At 45.6% G+C, this 21,214-nt stretch overlaps 1 protein-coding gene across 14 annotated transcripts in view; it reads right to left on the bottom strand.

Moving 5' to 3' along the window:
• LOC128351680 (uncharacterized) overlaps positions 1-21,214 on the bottom strand; it is a 337,204-nt gene that overhangs the window by 2,762 nt on the left and 313,228 nt on the right. For 13 of the 14 annotated variants that reach the window (XM_053311423.1, XM_053311419.1, XM_053311424.1 and 10 more), the window contains one exon: positions 265-2,001. In XM_053311423.1, coding sequence (XP_053167398.1) covers positions 795-1,769 — 975 coding nt within the window. In that variant the 5' untranslated portion in view covers positions 1,770-2,001 and the 3' untranslated portion in view covers positions 265-794. Of the gene's footprint in view, positions 1-264; positions 2,002-21,214 lie in introns of those variants that run through there. The other variant, XM_053311427.1, reaches the window with a different exon arrangement.

Below are 21,214 nucleotides of genomic sequence, written 5' to 3'. Positions count from 1 at the left end.
CTATCCCCAGAAACGACAAGCAGGTGACCGGTCCCTCGGTCTTATCCTGCGCCAGAGGAACTCCGAGCTGGGCGGCTAGCTCAATAAAAGAATGCAGCAGGTAATGACACTCCCCCGAATTGCCTCTGCCTACAAAAAGAAAATCGTCTAAATAATGCACTGTGCCCAAAAGACCTGCCTTCCGCCTGACTGCCCATTCAAGAAATGTGCTAAAAGCCTCAAAGGCAGCACAAGAAATAGAGCAACCCATAGGCAAGGCCCTGTCAAAGTAAAACTGGCCAGCAAAAGAAAAGCCCAGCAGCTCAAAATCATCTAGATGGACAGGAAGCAGGCGGAAGGCCGCTTCAATGTCACATTTAGCCAACAGGGCCCCAGGGCCCCTGCCCTTAACCACTGCAACAGCCTGATCAAAGGAAGTGTATCTAACCGTGCAAAGACTATCGGGAATGCCATCGTTTACCGATGACCCCCTAGGGTGAGAGAGATGATGGATCAAGCAAAACTCACCCGGCACCTTTTTAGGGACCACACCCAGCGGCGAGACTCTCAGGCCAGGGAAAGGGAGGCTATCAAATGGCCCCATCACCCTACCAGCAGCCACTTCTTTGCTGATCTTTGTAATGACTACTTCCTCCTTCCCCACCACAGACTTCAAGTTGCGAGGGCTACTGAGACCCCTCCGGGCCGAGGAAGGGATCCTAAAACCCTCCCTAAAACCACACAACAAATACGAGGCAGCTGTTTGGTCTGGGTAGTCCAACAAAAGCTGCTCAAGGACCCCTAGCTTAATGGGACTAGGTCCCCTTTCCCGCAGAGGGTGCGGGAGGAGGACCCTTCTTATTGTCTGCCTGCTTGGACCTGAATCCAAACCCCCCGAACTTAGCCCTAGGGCAGGAGCTGCTCGGGTGCCTGGCCCCACAAACCCCACACATGTGCTTGAAACGGCAGGGGGATCGGGAGCACTTGCCCTTGGAATTATACTCCCAACAGACGAGGTGGGGTTGAACCCACTGCTGGCCTATGCCAGCCGGAGTCGAAGACCCCGCCGCCCGAGATAGCAGGTGCCCACTGTCTGACCTATCCCCATCTACTGGACGGGCTGGCGACATGGTGACCAACCACAACTCCTGTAAAGGAGCATCCCAAGGTAACGTGGGATCCAGGGCAGCCCTCATTCTAAAACTTTCGTCGTAACGGATCCAAGAAGATCCGGCGAAGTCAGAGACAGCCCTGTGGATGATGTCCATGTACTTCAACAATGAAGGGGCCCGGGCAGGCTGGGCCTGGACTATCACCCCCATGTAAATCGTGAAGCCGGACAGCCAGTTGTTCCAGGTCTTTTCTACTGGCTTCCTTTTTGTGGCCTCATGCTCCTTACATGATTCTCCCTCCTTATGTTTTACCTCAGGTTCCCTGAACAACAAGCTGAAAATATCCACGTATTCCCCTTTAAGAATTTTCTCTTTAGTGGATGGGAGTAGGTGACCACCCAAAGGAAGACCCATGCCTCCATAGGGGGCATGCTGTGGAGAGGGTAGAACCCCCATCGGGTAATAGCCAGGTGAACCGCCCGCCTCAGATATGGGAGCGGGAGAAGACCCCAGAATATTAAGTGATCCAGCGGCGGGACGGTTACCCAGCCAGACTTGTTCCGCAGCACCCTGCAGACCACCTATCACCCCGGGAAAAGGAAGTGATGCAGCCTGACCCCAGGTTTGTGTGTATGGTGACCATAAAGAAGCTGGACCCCAGGCACCCATGGCAGGCATCGGCCAGGGAATGTAAGGCCACTGGCTGGTGACGCCGGGTGGTGTAGGTGTTGCAGGCTCACCCGGGGCCAGAGGGGTAGCAGGATCCAGCGGCGGCTGATCAACCGGTCCTATGGGCGGTAAAGATGGAGAAAGTGCTTCCGGGAGCGGAACCTCAGGAGCCGGCAGCGGCAAAGCAGGTGCAGCCGGATCTGGTCTGGCTGGATTGAGACCACTTTCAAGCGCAGCTAGCCTGTTAGAAAGAGAGGTTAGCAACTGGTGCTTGACAGACCCCCTAGTCCTCCTAGGAACCTTAGGAGGTGGCACCCCACCCCCACCCGAAGGGCCAGCCCCCTTATCAGAAGGGGTAGCTTTCGCCTTTTCTAAAGCCTCCATTCTGCTAATTAACCCGCGGATAAGCGTCATTTCCTCGTCCTCCTCCTCTGAAGAAGAATGCGGAGGAGCAGGCCGTTTGGGCTGTTTAACAGGCCACCCCCCTTTCTTGCCCTTAGCCTTTCCTGGCATACTGCACAAAACCGGGACCCCTAATTAGGAAACAATCCAAGCCCCTTCAAAGCAAATGCAAGGAATTGATTGTGAGCTGCATATTAGGTATATATGTAGGTATGTAGGTATGTATGTATGTATGTATGTATGCATGCATCTATTCAGCAATATGCATACGATTGCTATCTATAGGTAGAAGGCCCCACAAAGAAAAACCAAGCCCCAACACCTATTAATTGCCACAGCTCACCCCACGGTGGTGCAGGATGTCCAGCACTTCTCCACCCCCCAAAGCACACTACCCCCAAAAGCCCTTAGAAGCAGCAAGGAGTGTCCCCAGGACCCCAGCACCGTAGCCCCCACCCCCAGGCCGAAACTGTGCCCCACAAACCAAGGGGCCAAGCCCCGTTGTGATGAACGCCGCCACGAGGGAGAGCTACGCCGCGTCTAGGGCAAACACCGCCGCGCTCGCCCGGGCCCGAAAGAGCGACCCCTGAACAGCAGGACACCTATGCCACCCACGACGGACAACCGCCGACTCAGCTCCTCGCCCGCTTTCGGGCGCACCCGCCCCCACCAGGCCTCCCAGGAAGGAGCACAGCAAACGAGCTCCTTCCTTCTCAGAAGCCAAAAACGCTCTGAGACGCCGAGCTGAAATCAGCTCGGTGGGGAACTGAAGCCCCGCCCCCGCAGGCAAATCAGCCAATCAGGCTGCTTCCTGGGCCTGCCTATCGGGGCTGGGACAAACACCCTCCCACTTGCACGAGGCAAGGGGAGGGGGATTCTATCTAGTAATCTCTTCTGTTGTGTTGTTGAGAAGTTTGTCCCAGTGGTGATCCTGTACAGAGTGTGAGGGGTGGAGTCAGAAAGGAAAAAGGGAGGAGAAGGAGAGAATGGAGTTATTGCTGAATAAATTTTTAGTTAAATCTACTTTAGTTTTCATTGTTTGTATGAGGGAAGCAGCTATAAAATATTTGGCATGAGATTTTGACCCCAGCTAAGTATGTGAGCCTGCAAAGCTTGTGAATGTTGTTGTGTCCTCATTTCATTGCATAACTGGACCTACATTCCTGAACTGCTTTCTACTATCGGGGTTGCTTTTTGTTTCTACATCTTTCTGACCTGCACAACCTCTGAAGGTTCTTTTTCCTTATGAGTCCTGGACTCTGTTGTTCACTGGATGCCCACTGCAGCATGGCCCAGATCCCACCACTACCTTTTTTATTGTCCACCCCAGGAGAACCTACTTTTCCCTCAAATCAATAATTCTGCAATTACCGCCTCACCATAAAGAGCCCTAATTTTACTCCAGCAAAGCAGAAGTCCATATTGCTTCACTGCCTGGGCTCTGAAGGCCAGAGAATACATAACCATTTGCCATTTCCTGGCAGCTTGGAAGGGGGTGCCAATTCTTGTGAAGCTGCTCTTCAAGCCTTAGATGATGATTTCAACTCTACTTTGAGTGTGATTGTTGAACATTGACAGTTCTATTCCAGATTCCAACTGCCTGGTGAATCTATTGATCAGTATGTCACACCACTGTGTGGGCCTTAAGTGTAACCTGTGAGTTTTCCAGCTTTACTGATGAAATGATCAGGGATCAGATTGTTGTGAAAACAAACTGCTCCGAATTGTAAAAAACTGCTATTGGAGAAGAAACCCACATTGAAAAATGTTATAAAGATGGCTAGGAGGGTGGAAAATGTTCTTTACTGTGTCATCTTTGGTACTCCAAAACCCACCTCCTGAAATCCAGGCTGTTCAGTAAACATCCTTCCAAACCCAATCTTCTCAAATGGCACTGCCCCAGAAAGTGTCAGCACAAGAAAGGAGGAGCTACTAATGCTACCGATGAGCCCACCAAGCCACTTTGTTCACTGTCCTGCACAGAAAGTCACTTGCAAGAGGTGCAAAAACACTTTGCTAAAGTTTGCAAGTCTAGTGTCGACTCCATTACTGATTCACTATATGATAAGGATGAGGCAGATGAACCACTTCCTGACGATGACGACGACAACAACAACAACAACAACAACAACAAGAACAAATATTTATATACCACTTTTCAACAAAGGTTTCCAAAGTGGTTTACACAGAGCAATAATAAATAAATAAGATGGATCCCTGTCCCCAAAGGGTTCACAGTCTAAAAAGAAACCTAAGATAGACACCAGCAACAGACACTGGAGGTACTCCATTGCATCTTCATTTTAAAAGAATGTAGCATTTAACTGGAATGCATCCTGCAAGGTTAGGATCAAATCAATCATTGCTGAAAGCTCTGCTCTCACTTCTTTTGAAACAAACAGGAAAACTGTTGTAATTACTGATGCTTCTGAATGTGGTTTGAGTGCTGTCTTGACCTACCAAAAAGAGGACAGGGAAGTTACAGTTGCCTTTGCTTCCAGAGTGCTTACTGCATCAGATAAGATATATTCTGTCACTGAAAAAGAAGCTCTATCATGTTTCTGGGTACTGAGGGATTTTAGGACTTACTTGCGGGGCAGAAAATTCACTTTATGGTCAGACCATAAACCCCTATCTGCTTTATTTACTATCTGGGATCAAGTCGAGCAACCCCAGGAATAACCAAATGGATCACCACACTCATGGGTTTTTATTTCCAGATGGAATATATTCCAGGTATTCGGAATAAAATTTCATATTGTTTATCTTGACGTCCACTTCTAGGCCAAGAGGTCCCAAAAGATGAGGATGAAGGAGTAGAAACTGCACAAATAGCTTCATCCACTCATGGAGTGATCACATCTTCTGAAGTGCTGATCAAGTGCTTACTGAATTTAAACATTACATAACTAATGGATGGCCATGCAAAAACAGGGCACCGGACCATTTTCAACCATACATGCACATAGTGAGTGAGCTATCTCTTTTCAATGAGCTGGTGCTCAGGACTGATCATTTGGTGGTGCCAACCTCCTTACAAGCGAAAGTGATCAAAATTGCCCATGAAGGTCACCTGTGCATGAGCTTGACTTTAACGTGATCAGAGAAGGTTTTTGGTGGCCAGATATACTATGGACAAACACATTGAAGATGTAATCCAGCACTATATGGCTTGTGTTCTAGCTGAAAAATTGCAGAAGACTTTTGCCACCCCCTTGATTCCAATAGAATATCCCAATGGTCCCTGGGGAAAATGTGCTTTGGATATAATGGGGCCTTTTGATAACCAACCCGCAAAGAAAAGATTTGTTATAGTGATGGTGGATTACTGTTCCAGGCCAGAAGTTTCATTTGCTGATAACATTTCTACAGACAATGTAATCCAGTTCATGGCTGCAGTTTTTGCAAAGAAAGGTCTTTCTAAAGAGTTAGTGATTGACAATGGGACACAGCTTACGTCATTTGAAATGAAGCAATACTTCCAGAACCATGGGATAAAACACAGGACCCTTTCCTTGTATCATCCTCAAGGGAATGGCTTAGTGGACGGAATGAAAGATTAGTGAAAGAAAGTTTACAACTGGCTTGGGGAAATGACTTAACTAGCAAGCCAGAGATTGACAATTCGAATCCCCACTGGTATGCTTCCCAGACTATGGGCAGCAGCAATATAGGAAGGTCTTGAAAAGCATCATCTCATACTGCGTGGGAGATGGCAATGGTAAACCCCTCCTGTATTCTACCAAAGACAACCACAAGGTTCTGTGGTCACCAGGGGTCGACACAGACTCGACAGCACACTTTCCTTTACTATGCAGCAAGCCACCTAATGGTGCAGCAGGGAAATGACTTGATTATCAAGCCAGAGGTTGCCGGTTTGAATCCCCACTGGTATGTTTCCCAGACTATAGGAAACACCTATCTTGGGCAGCAGCAATATAGGAAGATGCTGAAAGGATCTGTGTTGGAGGAGGCAATGGTAAATCCATCCTACCAAATGCAACCACAGGGCTCTGTGGTCGCCAGGAGTCAAAACTGACTCGACAGGACACTTTACCATTACTATGCAGCAACATAGTAAAGAGGCAACCCATGAAATGCCATCTGCTTATTGCACTACCCCTCATTCTACTACAGGAAAATCACCTTTTGAACTCCTGAAGAGATGCAGAGCCACCACCATTCTTACCCAATGGCAACAATGGATAGGGCTTTCCATGCTATCTCACCCTGAGGTTGCAGAGATTTGCGATTGGGTAAGGGAGAAGCAACAAAAGTATAAATTGAATGTATATCAGAAATGGGGTGCAAAACAGCAAACATTTCAGCTGGGGGACTTTTTGAGTACAGTTGTTTGATAAAATGAGAAAGGGATGTTCCCGATATTATGGACCAAAACAAATAATCAAAATCCAAGGAGATTTTGTCCTGTTGGATGATAGATAGAAATGGAACAGTTCGAGACTCCAGCATGCATACTATGAGACAAGAGGGAAGGGAGTCTGATCTCCAGAGAGGAATCAAGAAGAATTTAACCTTGCCCCCAGTTTTTACCTTGGAGATGAAGCCAATGAAAGTGCTGTGTGATCCTTGGTACCAGAAGAGAAAACAGCTCTTGGGCCCGAGAACACAAGACTTAGGAGAAGTGTGCATGACAGGCGACCACCTAAAAAACTTCAAGACTGTCACTAGATTTTAAATCAATCCAATTTTTGGTTGTTATAAAGGGGAGGGATGTGTTCTGTTTTATCTAGTGATCTTTTATGTTGTGCTGTTGAGACGTTTGTCCCAGTGGTGATCCTGTAGAGAGCGTGTGGGATGGATTTAGAAAGGAAAAAGGGAGGAAAAGGAGAAGGAGAAAATGGAGTTGCTGCTGTTTAAATCTTTAGTTTAATCTGTTTAAGTTTTCTTTGTTTTTATGAGGGAAACAGCTATAAAACAACAATCACATTACATGTTTTCATAGATACAGATTACATGGGAGAGGAGAGGGAATTTATATAGATCTTCTACTTGTAAGAGAAATTACACTAGACTGGACATATGAAAGTAATGTTTATTCAATAATAGTTTAAGGGTATATTAAGGGTTTAAGGGTATATAGACTTGTAAATTAAACTTTGTATTTAATTAGACTTGTATTTGTTTATATGTTATTTTGAAATATGAGATGTCCAATGTTGACAGGGTCTGAGTGCAACAGGTTCTGTTCTGCTCTCTTGACCAGCCAAGGACAGATGTCTCGACGTCTAGTCTGGGCCTGGTCAATCCAGAGGCCTCGTGTTGCCTGCTAATCCCTGGGCCAGACGCTGTGCATCCCTATTTCTTTATGTGCCTGAAAAGGGTTCAGACACAAACATACAGTTCTGGAGAGCTCACTTGGTCATGTCCCTATCTCAGGCAGGAAGATCATTGACCAAGTCTCAGATTTCTTCACAAAGAGATTTGCCTTGACTAGGTTTTTCTGGATTGCCTCCTCTTTTTCTATCTTCTTTCGGTGACCTTTTATAGGGATGGGGGAAATGAAAATGATGATGAACATCTTACACCTCGTGGTATGAGTCGCTTTTTCAGATACGAGGATCCTGACAATCACAGAACACTGGTCACAGTAGATTTCAGCCATACCAAGTTATTGCCATGAATTAAGTATCTGGGAGCATAAAGCTCCAGAATACAGAAGCAATATGACAATGCTGTATAAAAAATTTGACATGGAAACAACCGCTATGTCCTGACTTAGAAATGCATGTGCAATAAACCAGGCCAGTGCTTATTTGCACTTTAACCATTGTGACAGAGCCAGTGTAAGTCTCCTTGGCTATTAACTGTGAAGGCTGCTTTAATTTAGAAGCTACGTTTATTACCCCAAAAGCCCTTAACCAAATGAATTCTTCCCATTATGACAATATAGCAATAAGCAATTTCTAAGCCTGCAATCCTTCTTAAGCTCTTTTCTCTGTCCTTGCTCCATTTAAAATAAAAATGAGAACAAATCTTCCGCAGCACTTAAAAACATTTTTCAGTGAAATGACAGGATCATTAGGAAAGTGTCGGAAATCAACACCTTTTGCAGCTTTCCGTTGGTGAGCACCACCTTTAAAGTACAAAAGCAGAGAGTGTCTGGGTTAGGAGCTGACCCATTTGTTTTGCCAGTAATTCATTTCATAGTAAACTAGCCCTATTCACCAGTCCATGAACATCACATACATTTACACTCCCATTTTGTGCTGCAGTACATCAATCTGACACCTCCTCTCAGGGGGAAAAGGTCTATGTGCTCTCCAAATGGCTTTTCAAATGAAAAATATGTGCAATAGCCTTTCATCTCAGGACGGTTGGGTTCAAAGCCTTGATTAGGTCACCAGTGAAAGTGAGTTCCTGTGTTTTCGTCCTAGTGCACCTGCATGCGCATCAGATAAAGAAACTACTTAGCATTCACACATTGTCATATGCCATGGGTGCTGACTTCAGTTCAACATGCAAGGACACTGCTATAATTTTTTTTTAAAAGGAAATGCTAGATGTGATGTGCAGAGCCCCCCCCCCACGCCCGCCGAGCCATTTTGTAGGTCTAAATGAAACTCTGTTTACTCCCCTTAAAATTCCTCAGGTTATTTGCCTGAGCCGAATCATTTCAAATTCATCGCAAAATTATGGGTTGGGCAAATCCTGATAGCATCTTAAGAGTGTATAGAACCCATCTATGCCGACAGAGAAATTGCATTGGTCTCTTTTGAAAATCGGCTTGCTTCTCTCAAAATCGTCCCCTCGTCCCATAGGGTACAGACCACAGATTCATGTGAGATTAGTCCAGTAGGAGGAAATATCTACTTATCTCTTATAAGTCTAGAGACCAGAATCGTGCCTCCTCCTATGGACTACTCTCTCATGTGAGCCATGGGTAGAATGGCTCCCCTAGGCTTTGATGCATCAGGCTGATATGCCAACTGTGTTCGTTTCTTGACATAAACAAACTCAGAACAGTGGTACATATGCTGATAACTTCCAGACTTGACTACTGCAATGTGCTCTATGTGGGTCTGCTTTAGTACATAGTCTGGAAACTGCAGTTGGTACAGAATGCGTCAGCCAGGTTGGTCTCCAGGTCATCTCAAAGAGACCATATTACTCCTATATTAAAAGATCTACACTGGCTGCTAATAAGTTTCCAGGCAAAATACAAGATGCTGGTTGGTTATAACCTATAAAGCCCTAAACAGCTTAGGCCCTGGCTATTTAAGAGAACATCTTCTTCACCATGAGCCCTAACACCCATTGAGATCATCCAGAGAGGCTCATCTGCAGTTGCCTCCAGCTTGTCTGATGGCCATGCAGGGATGGACCTTCTTTGTTGCTGCCCTGAAACTCTGAAATGCACTCCCTGCTGAAATAAGAGCCTCCTCGTCTCTGACAACTTTTTAAAAGCCCCTAAAGACTCTTTTTTCCCCCACCCAGGCTTTTTAATATGACTGTGGTTTTAAATTGTTTTAAGGTTTCCATTTTAATTTGTTTTATGTTGTTGTAAAACATCAGGAGACAGAAGTTTGGGGCAGTCTACAAATTTGAGGAATGAATGAATGAATGAATTCTGACCAGTTTTCCAGCCACTTGAATCCCTTCACCATGTGTTCTGGCTGTTAAATATCTCTTAGTTCCAGTCCTGCCACCCACTTTCCTGCAAGTGGCCTCCTGGCAACACAGGGACCATCACTTCCCCAGGTTTCACTTCCCAGGATCCAAGAGTTTCCCTTCATCTACATAACTCTGCTCTGAAGTTCACTTTCTAACATGGAAGCTAAGCCTTCCCTCCTTGGAACAAAACCAAGTCTCACCGTTCCTTCCTAATCCCTTTACTGAACCTGTGTGGGTTTTCTTTCTGCTTCACACTGCTGCCCTTTCTGGAAGTCTGGATGCACTTTCTCTCCCCAAATTCATTCAGGCTTTCCATGCCCTCATCCCTTTTCCGTCCACCAGACCAATCCTATCTTCTTGGTTCTGCCAGGTTTACTCTGTCTCTGCCCCGCCCACCTTGCTCTTCCAATCCACTTCAATTCACTTCCTCTCCCTGAAATTGTTTGGGCCTATCCTTCTCCCTCTGTTGCCCTTCTAACTGACCCTGCCATTTCTCATTGGCTAATCCCACCTGGATCTATCTCTGTCCCTTCACATCTTCATACCCTCTACCCTTTTCTTTTCCCTCACTCCTCAGAATAAAATATACATATGACAAGTCAGCATCACATACACATACACAACAAACAATCCACATAGCAGAGTTTAAGTATTAGTGCCTATTAGTGCCTAGACATGTCAACCATCTTTAATGTTCTGTGTAGCATGGGAATGTCCCACATGTTTTATTTTATCCAAACCTCACTCTGTATCCAATAAAATGTATTTTTATTTGGATTTAAGCCTGTAATTATGATTTTCTAAGGGAAATACCTGGTTTTCAACCTGAGCCTAAAACATCCCGCAAAAGGGGGTCATTACAGCATGCCCTTGTAATAGTGGTGACAGTACCACCATGCCAAGTAAGGTGGGGGAGAGGCGTTGCCAGGGTGGGATGAGGAGGAAAGAGGGCGTGTCTAAGGTTGGGTGAGGTGAGGGAGATCTGGGGTGCAAGAGAGGAGAGGTCTGGGATGGGAGGAGAGAGAAGAGCATGGCACTTTGTGCATTGTCGGGGAGGAAGTGGAAGGGATACAGGAAGTTGAAGAGATGGGGAGATGGGGACAAAAGGCCAGGGGTGGAACTTCATCATGCCACCCAAAGTGTTGGGATGGGGCTTGGGCCAGCCCTGGCCTCCATGATCTCTCTCCTCTATATATACCTGCTTCTTTCTCTATACTCTCCTTCTTAGTTAATTCTCAGATGGCTTTCCTATTTGCTTCCTATATCCCTTTTTTCTAGCAGCTCCCAACCCCAGGAAAGTCCTTTCATTTTACATCCAACTCTCTTCCTCTGTTCTTACATGCAAGTGCCTCTTTAAGTAAAATCTATTCACTTTTACCTTTCCCAATAAACTCTACTTCCCTCTTCCTTTCATTTGCTCCTTAATATTCCTTCCTTTCTTTTTTTTTCTTTCATAAATATAGCCTGCCACAGTGGCATCTATGCATAGTGCACTTTCTTGAGCAAAAGTTAGACAATAAAAAATAAAATATTTTGCCCTTTAAAAAAACCCAAACCAATACTTGCATAAATTTCAAATATAAAATGAAAGACTCTTGCCTAAATGTCACTTATGTGATATTGCCGTAGACATGAATAGCTATTTCACACATTAATTGATATCTAATTAATTTGATACAGCAGTGGTATTTAATTGATAAGTAAAATACTTGTCACCAGTCTGCTGAGTTACCACTAGCACATGCATTGATTTGAATGTGTAATGTGCAATTAATTACACAAAGAGCTAGATGTACCTCTTAAGATAATTAGACTTCAATGGATGCTTTATTTACAGGCCGTGGGTACTTAACATGCAACAAATGCTTTATTAAATATAAATGGTCCACTTTGTTCAAGATTCTCACTGAGGCACTTAGTGTGCTATCTTTGGTTTGCAGCTTCCATCAGAAGAAGCCCACTTTTTCTGAAGTCTTCAAAGGCCAAGGGGAGTGCTGCATGACCTGCAGCAACAACTCCAATAAAGGACCCATTAATGTCTCTGCTAACATGAATTAACCTGGCCTCACTTCCATCCTATTTCATTCTGCCCTTATTTTCCATCATACCCCTTCCAATAACCTTTGACACTTCAATTCTGCCACCCATTGCAGCTCTAAAGCCTCCTGCTTTCTTAAATGAATCATCCCTTGTTCTGTCACTTATGTCTTAGCCTCCCTCAAAGAAACACCTCTGTGGTCTCCCTTTTCTATCCAAGTCCTACTGAAAACCCACTTTTCCCATGAGGTCTCTAGATTAACCTAGTGGTCCCCAACATTGTCATGCTGTGAGCACTTCTGGAATTCCGAGAAGGGATGATGGGCATCGCCACAAAATGGCCTATGGTGGGTGGCACCAATCACAAAATGGTGCTGTCAATGAAAACAAAAAACAAAAACAAAAAAACAGGACAGAGTGTTGTTAACAGGAGGTTGGGGAAATGTGTACGTGCCCTGGGCTCAGCAGGGGTTAAAAAGAAGGAAATGGCTGCAATTTAGCTTTCAGGACGCTTTTAAGCTTAGAGGAAGAGGAAATGCACATTTTTGTGTTTATCAGAGTGACCGAGGTTCTTCTGCTGGTGCTGCTGCTCTAGTTTGTCTCTTAACATTGGCCCTCCTTTCGACAGACTGTAGCTCACAAAGAAGTTACAACTTTGTTTACCATATCTGTAGCCTGCCCTCTCTCAGGAGCTCAACTTGGGGTTAATACATGTGAATCAGCAACCTTCAAAGTAGGTTAGGCTGAGATGGCATGACTGGCCCAACATCACCCACTAAATCTCACTGCCGAGCACCCAGTTCCCCACCTGCATCTAGATCCAATCCTCTCTCTGTCTAATATACCACAGTGAATGTTCCCATTCCACCCCCCCCCCACCAAAAAAAAATATATTTCCTGCACTCCTAAGAAAAGCAATTCTACTTGTATCTGCCAGAACCATGGCAGATTTTATAATCCATTGTATCTATGTCAAACTCTACTGAGAAGTTTTGCTGGTCTTATAAAAACACATTTTTGTTTCTATAAGACAATTCCTTAGGTCTATGGAATTGCAATTCCTTAGACACTTGCTTGAAAAGGAACCCTCAAATTAGCTACATATTTCATTTTAAATAAAAATAAAGTGACAACTTTAGGACGGGTGAAACCAGGGGGCGGAGCTATAATAGGGTAGACGGGTTCAAAGAACCTGAAGCACCCTGCATCCAGGAGCTACTGAGCTCCCTGCTTCCCCTGGCTGGGGCTCCTGCTGTTGCCACTGTCAGCCACCTCCTTCGGTCACCTGCTCAGCTCCCAGGCACATCCTGTCTGGGCCCCTTCCATCCTGGATGATGGTTTCTTTTTGGTTTCTCTGGAAATTTCTTAGATCTTTTGCCTGAGGAGGAGCCCTTACAATAATTTTGACTGACATACTGTGCAACATTACATGCACCTTGAAATGTAATGATTGTGCAGTTGCACAGAGCACTGTTGCGCTAATTGCAAGAATTGTGCAAATGCGGCTGTGCAATGGATGGCCATTGGAAATAATGGCAATTCTTCGAATTGGTGCAACAGTGCCCTTGCGTAGCTAGTACATGGCATTTCATTGCAAGGTGTGAGTAATGTGCAGTATGCCATGAATTTTTCTGTCAGTAGAATTTTGAGGGCAACTCAACAACATTCCTTGGTAGATGCTAAGAGAGGAACAAATCATCCATTACAGGAATGGTTTGGGAGCCACTTCCATTTGGCTGCTTCCCATATTGCGCTGGTAATTTCAGTGAGGAGGAACCATGTGGGTCTATCAGCCAGCATGATTATACCCTTTGCCAATATTTCCTGGTTCCTGGGGAGGGATAATCCTGGCCTAGGAAGAAGAAATATTGTTGTCTATTCCAAGCAGTTGCTTTAGACCAGGGGTTCTCAACGTTGGGTCTCCAGATGTTATTGGACTTCAACTCCCATAATCCCCTGCCCCAGTGGCATTTGGCAGGGGATTATGGGAGTTGAAGTCCAATAACATCTGGGGATCCAACCCTGAGAATCCCTGCTTTAGACAGCCATCACTGAAACCATTCAGGGGGCAGCCAAATGGAAACAGATGTCATGTTACATAAGAGCCAGCATGGTGTAGTGTAGTTAGAGTGTTGGACTAGGACCGGGGAGATCTGAGTTTAAATCCCCATCCAGCCATGAAACTCACTGGGTGACTCTGGGCTAGTCATGTATCTGTCAACCTAACCTACTTCACAGGGTTGTTGAGAGGGTAAACATAACCATGTACATTGCTCTGGGCTCTTTGGAGGAAGAGTGGGATATAAATGTAAAATAAATAAATAAATGAAATAAGTAATGCTACATATGAATTGGCCCAGAGTGTGTGTGCACTGACTCCTTGGCTGAACTGGGGTCTTGTAGGCCCAAGTCTATATTGGCTCAATACCAGTTCATTTTGCTTGGTATTTTCTTCTTACATTTATTTTCCTGGATGTAATTGGATGCAGTAAATGACAAAGTAAAAATCTCACAATTTTTCAGCTTATATTTTATATGCAAGAAACAGCCAGGTCTATGCATTACACATTACATATTGTAAAGCAGTAATCATTCTAATAGGTGGGTGCTGAGGTTGATTACTGGCTTAGTGCATGTAGAATAAATGGACTAGGAAAAAGCTAAAAGCAAGGCAGGATACTCAGAATATATCAGATTTAATCAGGCAAATGTATCCCTCCAGGCTACTTTTGCCTGACCTAAGCTTTCCGTTGGGAAACTGGAGTTCAAAATAGTATTTCTGCAATGTAATTTCAGGTGCAATGAAGTCACATTAGGAAAGAAGCATGGAAGCTATTTCTCATGCTGGGATTTGCATGGCTAGTAAAGTTAACACCTTGCAACCTGACTGCCTTGAATGTGATTTCCAAATGTCCAAAGGCTTTTAGTTCCATTGCTGTTCAATGGAGTCCCCCCAAACTCCCCCTCTGAGCCAAATTGAGCTGTAACTCTAGCAGAGAGGGAAAGTAGGAGGTTGGAAAAAATGCATTTTTCTCAAAATGTTCACACAAAAATGTGAACATTCAGTTAGCATAATTCCACATGTCCCCAGCTGAACACAGCTGGTATGAACCAAGGAATAAATCATTGTCCCTACAGAGCTTTTTGGGTGACATTTTGGGAATGCTTTTAAAAAGTTAGTGTGTAGTGTGTAGTGCATCTACATTGCACTTCAGCTGTCATAGTTTGGGTTTCAGCCCCCTCTCCTATGTCTTGGGGGTGTAGGATGAGTCCTCTGTTTAGCACAAATGCATGCAAATACTCCCATAACAGAATACTAAGACAAAAATAAAATGCTTAGAGCACTTTCCCACAAGGTGTCCAACCATTCAAGGTAGGAATAATTAACATGTGGTGCATACTCTCTGCCATTTTACAAAGTGCAGTGGGTGAGATCAGTTTTGAACTGGCAGAGTATGGGAACAGATAATACTGAATCAGAAGACAGACTGTTTCAGAATGAATGAATGAATGAATGCAGCATACAGTAGGTGCGCGAGAACCTTCAGTGATGTGTGGATACTTGTGTGGGAGGGTAGAGGTGTGAGAATAGGGATGCTACAAATATACCAGATGAGTGTCCCTATGCCCAGAGGCATATCTAGGGAGAATAGCGCCTAGGGCAAGCACTGAAATTGCGCCCCCTGTCCAAACATCTGACACCCATCTTTCAGATAACTTTACCATAATATCAGCTCAAAAATACAAATCAAGCACATTAATCTTTTAATATTTCAAAAACTATTTAGCAGTGGATGTAGCCAGACCAAAAAATGCTGAAAAACTACAAATTTCAGTATGCTGGGGCTCATGAAATACCCAAATACTATGTGGAAGTGTACTTGGAAAACTAAACAGAAGTGCCTGTCTAATTCTCTACTATGCATTGTGGCATCACTATTATATACGTTTAAAAAACAAATGGAGAATTTGACTTTTCCAAGATTTTCTGAAAATAATTGAAGGATATGCAGAGTAAACTGTGTCACTGCTTGGAATATATTCTAGTCTTTCAGAAAGACAGTTAAAATGAGAGAAAAAGAGCAAGAAACTCCCAGTGGGCCTTAATACTAAGGATTTCACATTGATTCAAAGACAAACTCACCATTAATAGCCATATTATTAAGACATCACATTTAACTCACTTATCACAAGAAGCAAAGTAAGTGCGAATGAATACAATCGTAGCTCATAAGCTAAGTTCAGATCAGTATTCACAAACCTTGATTCTCTGTACATAGTGCCAACCTGAATATGTGTACAGTGACATATTATATTATTTTTTAAAAAATTACCTGTAGGCCCTTTGGGGGACTTCCTAAAGGCTGTGGGGGGCGGTCTGCAAAGGTCCCCCCCCGGCCTCTAGGGCCTCTTAGGGACCATTTGAGCCTGTGCAGTGGCCATTAAAAAAATTTTTTTTTAAAGGCTGCTGAAAACAAAATGGCCACCGCGCATGCTCAAATAGCCTCTGTGAGGCCTAGCATGGCCTAGGGCCTCACAGAGGCCATTTGAGCATGCGCAGTGACCATTTTGTTTTTGGTGGCCATTTAAAAAAATTAATTTTAAAAAATGGCACCCCCCCCTTCAAGTGGCACCCGGGGCACGTGCCCTGCCTGCCCCCCCAAGATATGCCCTTGCCTATGCCCATCTATTGGAAGGAATGTGACTTAGAACTATCTAAGGTCAGCCAAGAAATGAGAAGGGTGTGTATTCACTTTGCATCAAATAAAGAATATTGCACTGAACGGGGCCCACAAACTGAACATGATGTACAACATATGGCTATGAACTGGGTTCATTTCCCAAACCTGATTAACCACCCATTCAGCATTCAGGGGTGGGGAATACTTTTGACACTGGAGGTTCTCTGCACAGCTGTCTCTTGGCTCCAGCCATGTTATTTTCTGGCAATGCCCTGATGCAGTGTCAGTATGGTGCATTTGAGAAAAAGAGATTGGCAACCACCACAGGACCATTGTGGCCCCCATTGTTGGCCCCCATTTCCCCCCTACAATGCCTTGTCTGACATAACCACCTAATGGTGCAGTGGGGAAATGACTTGAATAGCAAGCCAGAGGTTGCCAGTTTGAATCCCCACTGGTTTGTTTCCCAGACTATGGGAAACACCTATATTGGGCAGCAGCAATATAGGAAGATGCTGAAAGGCATAATACTGTGTGGGAGATGGCAATGGCAAATCCCTCCTGTATTCTACCAAGGAAAAACCACAGGGCTCTGTGCGTGCCAGGAGTTGACACCAACTCAACGGCCCACTTTACCTTTAACTTGGTCTGACACTACATCCAGGGCATTGTCGGGGGAAATGCAGCAGTAGGAAGCACCTGCACAGAGGAAGGACCTCCTCTGCCTACAACAGTCACAGGTGGGGATGGAAATCAGTAAAAAAGAAACATATAGAAAGTGGGGGAGACACAAATACAGGGTAACAGCATTTTTTAAAAGCCTATTTTAATAAATAATTAACTGAAACACATTTTAATGATAAAATTGAAATGAACAACACATTTTTATATCCTTAATATATAATAACATTACCTGGGCCAAACTGGAATGGAGCCGGGCAGCCTACAGCTATTATTACCAACCAGAAGAAAAAGTCCATCAATATGACATATAGGGAGGGTTTTGGTTGCCAAGACCCCTGGGGGCTGCACATGCACATGCACAAACACACCAGGATTGCTATAAGTGAAGGCTAAGCCACTTCATTTTCAAGGATGAGGGTTAGGATTTGCCCCTCCTGCCATGACATCCCAAAGTGTGATTGTCTACTTTTCCCCATAGGAATGAACAGCATCCATTTCTTTGCATGAGAGAGGAGCCATTAGGAATATAATGGATGCTGTAGCTAAACTCATCCGCTGGTGCCCATAGTGTCATGGAACAGTTTTTGCTTATCCTGCAGCAGTTTTGCCTATTGGATCCATGTACTTTAATTGGAGGACACAATATCTGGGGAAGGAGGCAAGTTCATTTTAACTGTGCCCCACTAGGGCTGTGCGAGCTGGCTTTGTATGAGCTGGGCTCCACATCGAACCAGCTCGGCTCAACAGGTTTGGGGTCAAAAAGGATAAGCCTTGGCCAATCTGAGTTCAAACTGAACCAGGTTCAAACCGGTTCAGTGCTCTACTGGTAAAAGGGAATCCAGCGAGGATTCCCTTTTAACAGTAAAGGGGCAGGGGGACTTCCCTAAGCGTAGAGGGTTAGGGTGGGATATCAGTTAGTACTTACAAGTACTATCATCAGTGGTGGCAGCCACTGCGAGGGTGAGTGATGGGGGCAGCTCTTCCCTGACACCCACCGGACTCCCCCAGAGTAGCCAGGGCCAGCAGCAGCCAGGATTGGGCCTTCTCCAGCCTGATCGGGACCTCCACTCATGCATGGAGGCCATTTTAGTTACCCACACACATGTACAGAGGCCATTTGCATGACCACACAATTTGCATGGTCACACAAATAGCATGTGTGCATGTGCAGAGGCCACTAAAATGGCCTCCACACATGTGCAGAGGCCCGAACTGGGCTGCTGGTAATCTTGGCTACTCTGGGGGAAGCCAGCGGGGTGGGGAGAGCAGCCCCCCACCTTCCATGGCAGCAGCCCTCACACATGATAGTTCTAATAAGTACTAACTGGCTCCTCTCCTGTCCTCTCTAGGCTTACGGAAGCTCCCCTGCCCCATTACTGGTAAAGGAGAATTCTCATTGGACCAGAACCAAAACCAAACCAGCAAAAACCAGTTTTGTGCACATCCCTATGCCCCACCGAGCCTAACTACTGAGCCTAACAACTGAGGCTACTCCTAGTTGCTTGGCATCAACCCTTTCATCTGCAGTAACCCCACTCAGGTGGCCTAGTGTCAGGGAAATGCCAGGGGCCCAGTAACTCATGCAGTCCTATGCTGGTGCCTGTTCTGCCCCCACCCCCATACACACCATTTGTGCTCCTTTTGGCATTGAGCAGTTTCTGCACACTATTTTTCATATGTTTTTTTTGTGTGTGTGTGTGATCCTTATGATGGCAGTGGTAGAACTGGACCTTTCAGTGACCTCTAGCCATCATCTGAGTTTCTACACAATCCCCCAGAATGGCACTAGGAACACAGCTGAGAAACCAAGATGGTGGCCAAAGGCCACCAAGAGCTCCTACTGAGCAACAAAATCATTGCTCCCACTGAGCAACAAAAAGGAAAATAAGTTTTTTTTAAGCTACCTGGTAAAGGAAGACCAATTAGTACTATCACGGAGTAAACCAATGTAGGAGCAACCAAGGGCTTCCTCAAACCTGGAGCCTAGGGATGGTACTCAAATTTGAAAGCTAAACTTTGGCATGAGCCCTGCTTGAATTCAGGAGAGGGTTTTGGCACTCCTGCTCAAATTCAAGACAGCAGAATGAGGTGGGCAGAGCCCACCGCAAGCAGGCCTCCAACCTTGGTAATATTCCTCCTCTTCCTCTTCCTCCTCCTCCTCCTCCTCCTCCTCCTCAGTTTACCCTTTCCCCAAGGCATAAACTGTCCCTTAAGGAACAGGAACGTGGGGGAGGCAGTGGAGGAGATGTCAATAGAAAAGAATGGAACTAAATCATCATTGCATATGCTCAGTTGAAAACCTATTTATAAGCAGCAGCAAATGGATGCACAAGCACATGTACGTATTGATTTAACTCGTATTCCTAAACATTAAACCCCACTGGGAGACAAGCATGCAAGTTAGGACTTGAAATGTGGAAGCAGGAGATTTGGCACATACATCTATACTCTCCTCCTGTTGGACATGATATTTTGCATCTCAGACAGTTTCCCTATTGCAGTTCCAACAAAAACACTGACACTGTTCTTAAATTTGCTGCATATAATCCAGGACACTTATCTGCAAAAGCAGGAATTTGGTAGTTGCACTGGAATCACAGGCATTTACAGCTTTCCTAATTTTTAGTTCTTTGGGGGTTATATGCAGTCTTTGTAAAACAAATAATATAGAAGACGAAGCAAAATGAGTCATTACTTTAGCACAACTGGAGATTAACATTGAAAATGTAATAAATCGAAAGTCAATTCAGCTGAAATGTGATGGTATTACCTAGTGGTATGTTGGGTTTTCTGCTTCAGTTTTTGCTTTAGATCTGTTTTGAGTTTGCAGTTGGGTTTATTAATGCGAACACATTGTTCATGCAGCCGTGCATTCAGCTACTTGGCATAAATAATTTATCTGCAAGCTGACTTGGCTGGTGATGCTTACATAATTGAAAGCCAATCCCATACAGTTTATTGTGGAAGGTTTATTGGGAGAGAACAGACTTAGCTTCTGGGATGATGGCCCAAGAGCCTGACTTTTGCTAGTGAACCTTTTCAGAATGGATGTGAAGAGCATCCTTGCCCTGCTCTTACTGAAAGAGCAGAATCTTCCAAGTGGGAGACCAGGAGAACTGGGATGAAATGGTATAAATCTTCATAATTTGGTCAATCCCAACATTTGAAAGTGCGTTTTGATTCACTGATTTCTATACCCAAATTTCAAACCAGAATGAGAACTTCTCTTCCCTGCTCTCAAATTCTAGTGATAGCTAGAAATTTGAAATTTGGACTGCAAAGCTATTTTGTCTGGCTAAGAAAAGAACAGTGGCGTATCGGAGGGAAACGGCGCCCAGGGCTGGCCGGCCCTGAAATGGCGCCCCCCCCGCCCCCCCGGCCCCCACATACCTGGCGGCGGCGATTCGGTGGCGGGTGGGCATTGGCGTTGGCGATGGCCTGTAGCGGGCCGAGTGGCAGCGCGGCGGGTCGCCCGCGGCATTGGCATGGCCTGTAGCGGGTCGAGCGGTGGCGCGGCAGATCACCCGCCGAGGACTACTGCAGAGCGGCGCCAAGCCTGCCTGCTGGCCCGGCGCCGCGCGCAGTTGGAAAGCGGCACCGGGCCAGCAGGCAGGCTCGGCGCTGCTCTGCAGTAGTCCTCGGCGGGCGATCCGCCGCGCCGCCGCTCGGCCCGCTACAGGCCATGCCAATGCCGCGGGTGACCCACCGCGCTGCCGCTCGGCCCGCTACAGGCCATCGCCAACGCCGCAGGTGACCCGCTGCGCCGCCGCTCGGCCCGCTACAGCCTGGCCATCGCCAACGCCACCACACACACGCCACCACACTTGGTGGGCGATCCAGGGGGTGTGGGGGGTGAGCCACTTTTTGGCACCCCCCCACGTGACCCACCGGCGTGGCGCCCGGGGCACGTGCCCCCCTGCCCCCCCTATAGTTACACCCCTGGAAAAGAAAAAGGAAGACATTATCATAATAATTTGATGTTACAGGTTTCATAAATACTACAAACTTCTTTTT

Source organism: Hemicordylus capensis, chromosome 3 (assembly GCF_027244095.1).
Source record: "Hemicordylus capensis ecotype Gifberg chromosome 3, rHemCap1.1.pri, whole genome shotgun sequence".
NCBI lineage: Eukaryota > Metazoa > Chordata > Lepidosauria > Squamata > Cordylidae > Hemicordylus > Hemicordylus capensis.
The sequence above is the reverse complement of the archived record's forward strand: the minus strand, read 5'-3'. Positions and strand labels throughout refer to the sequence as shown.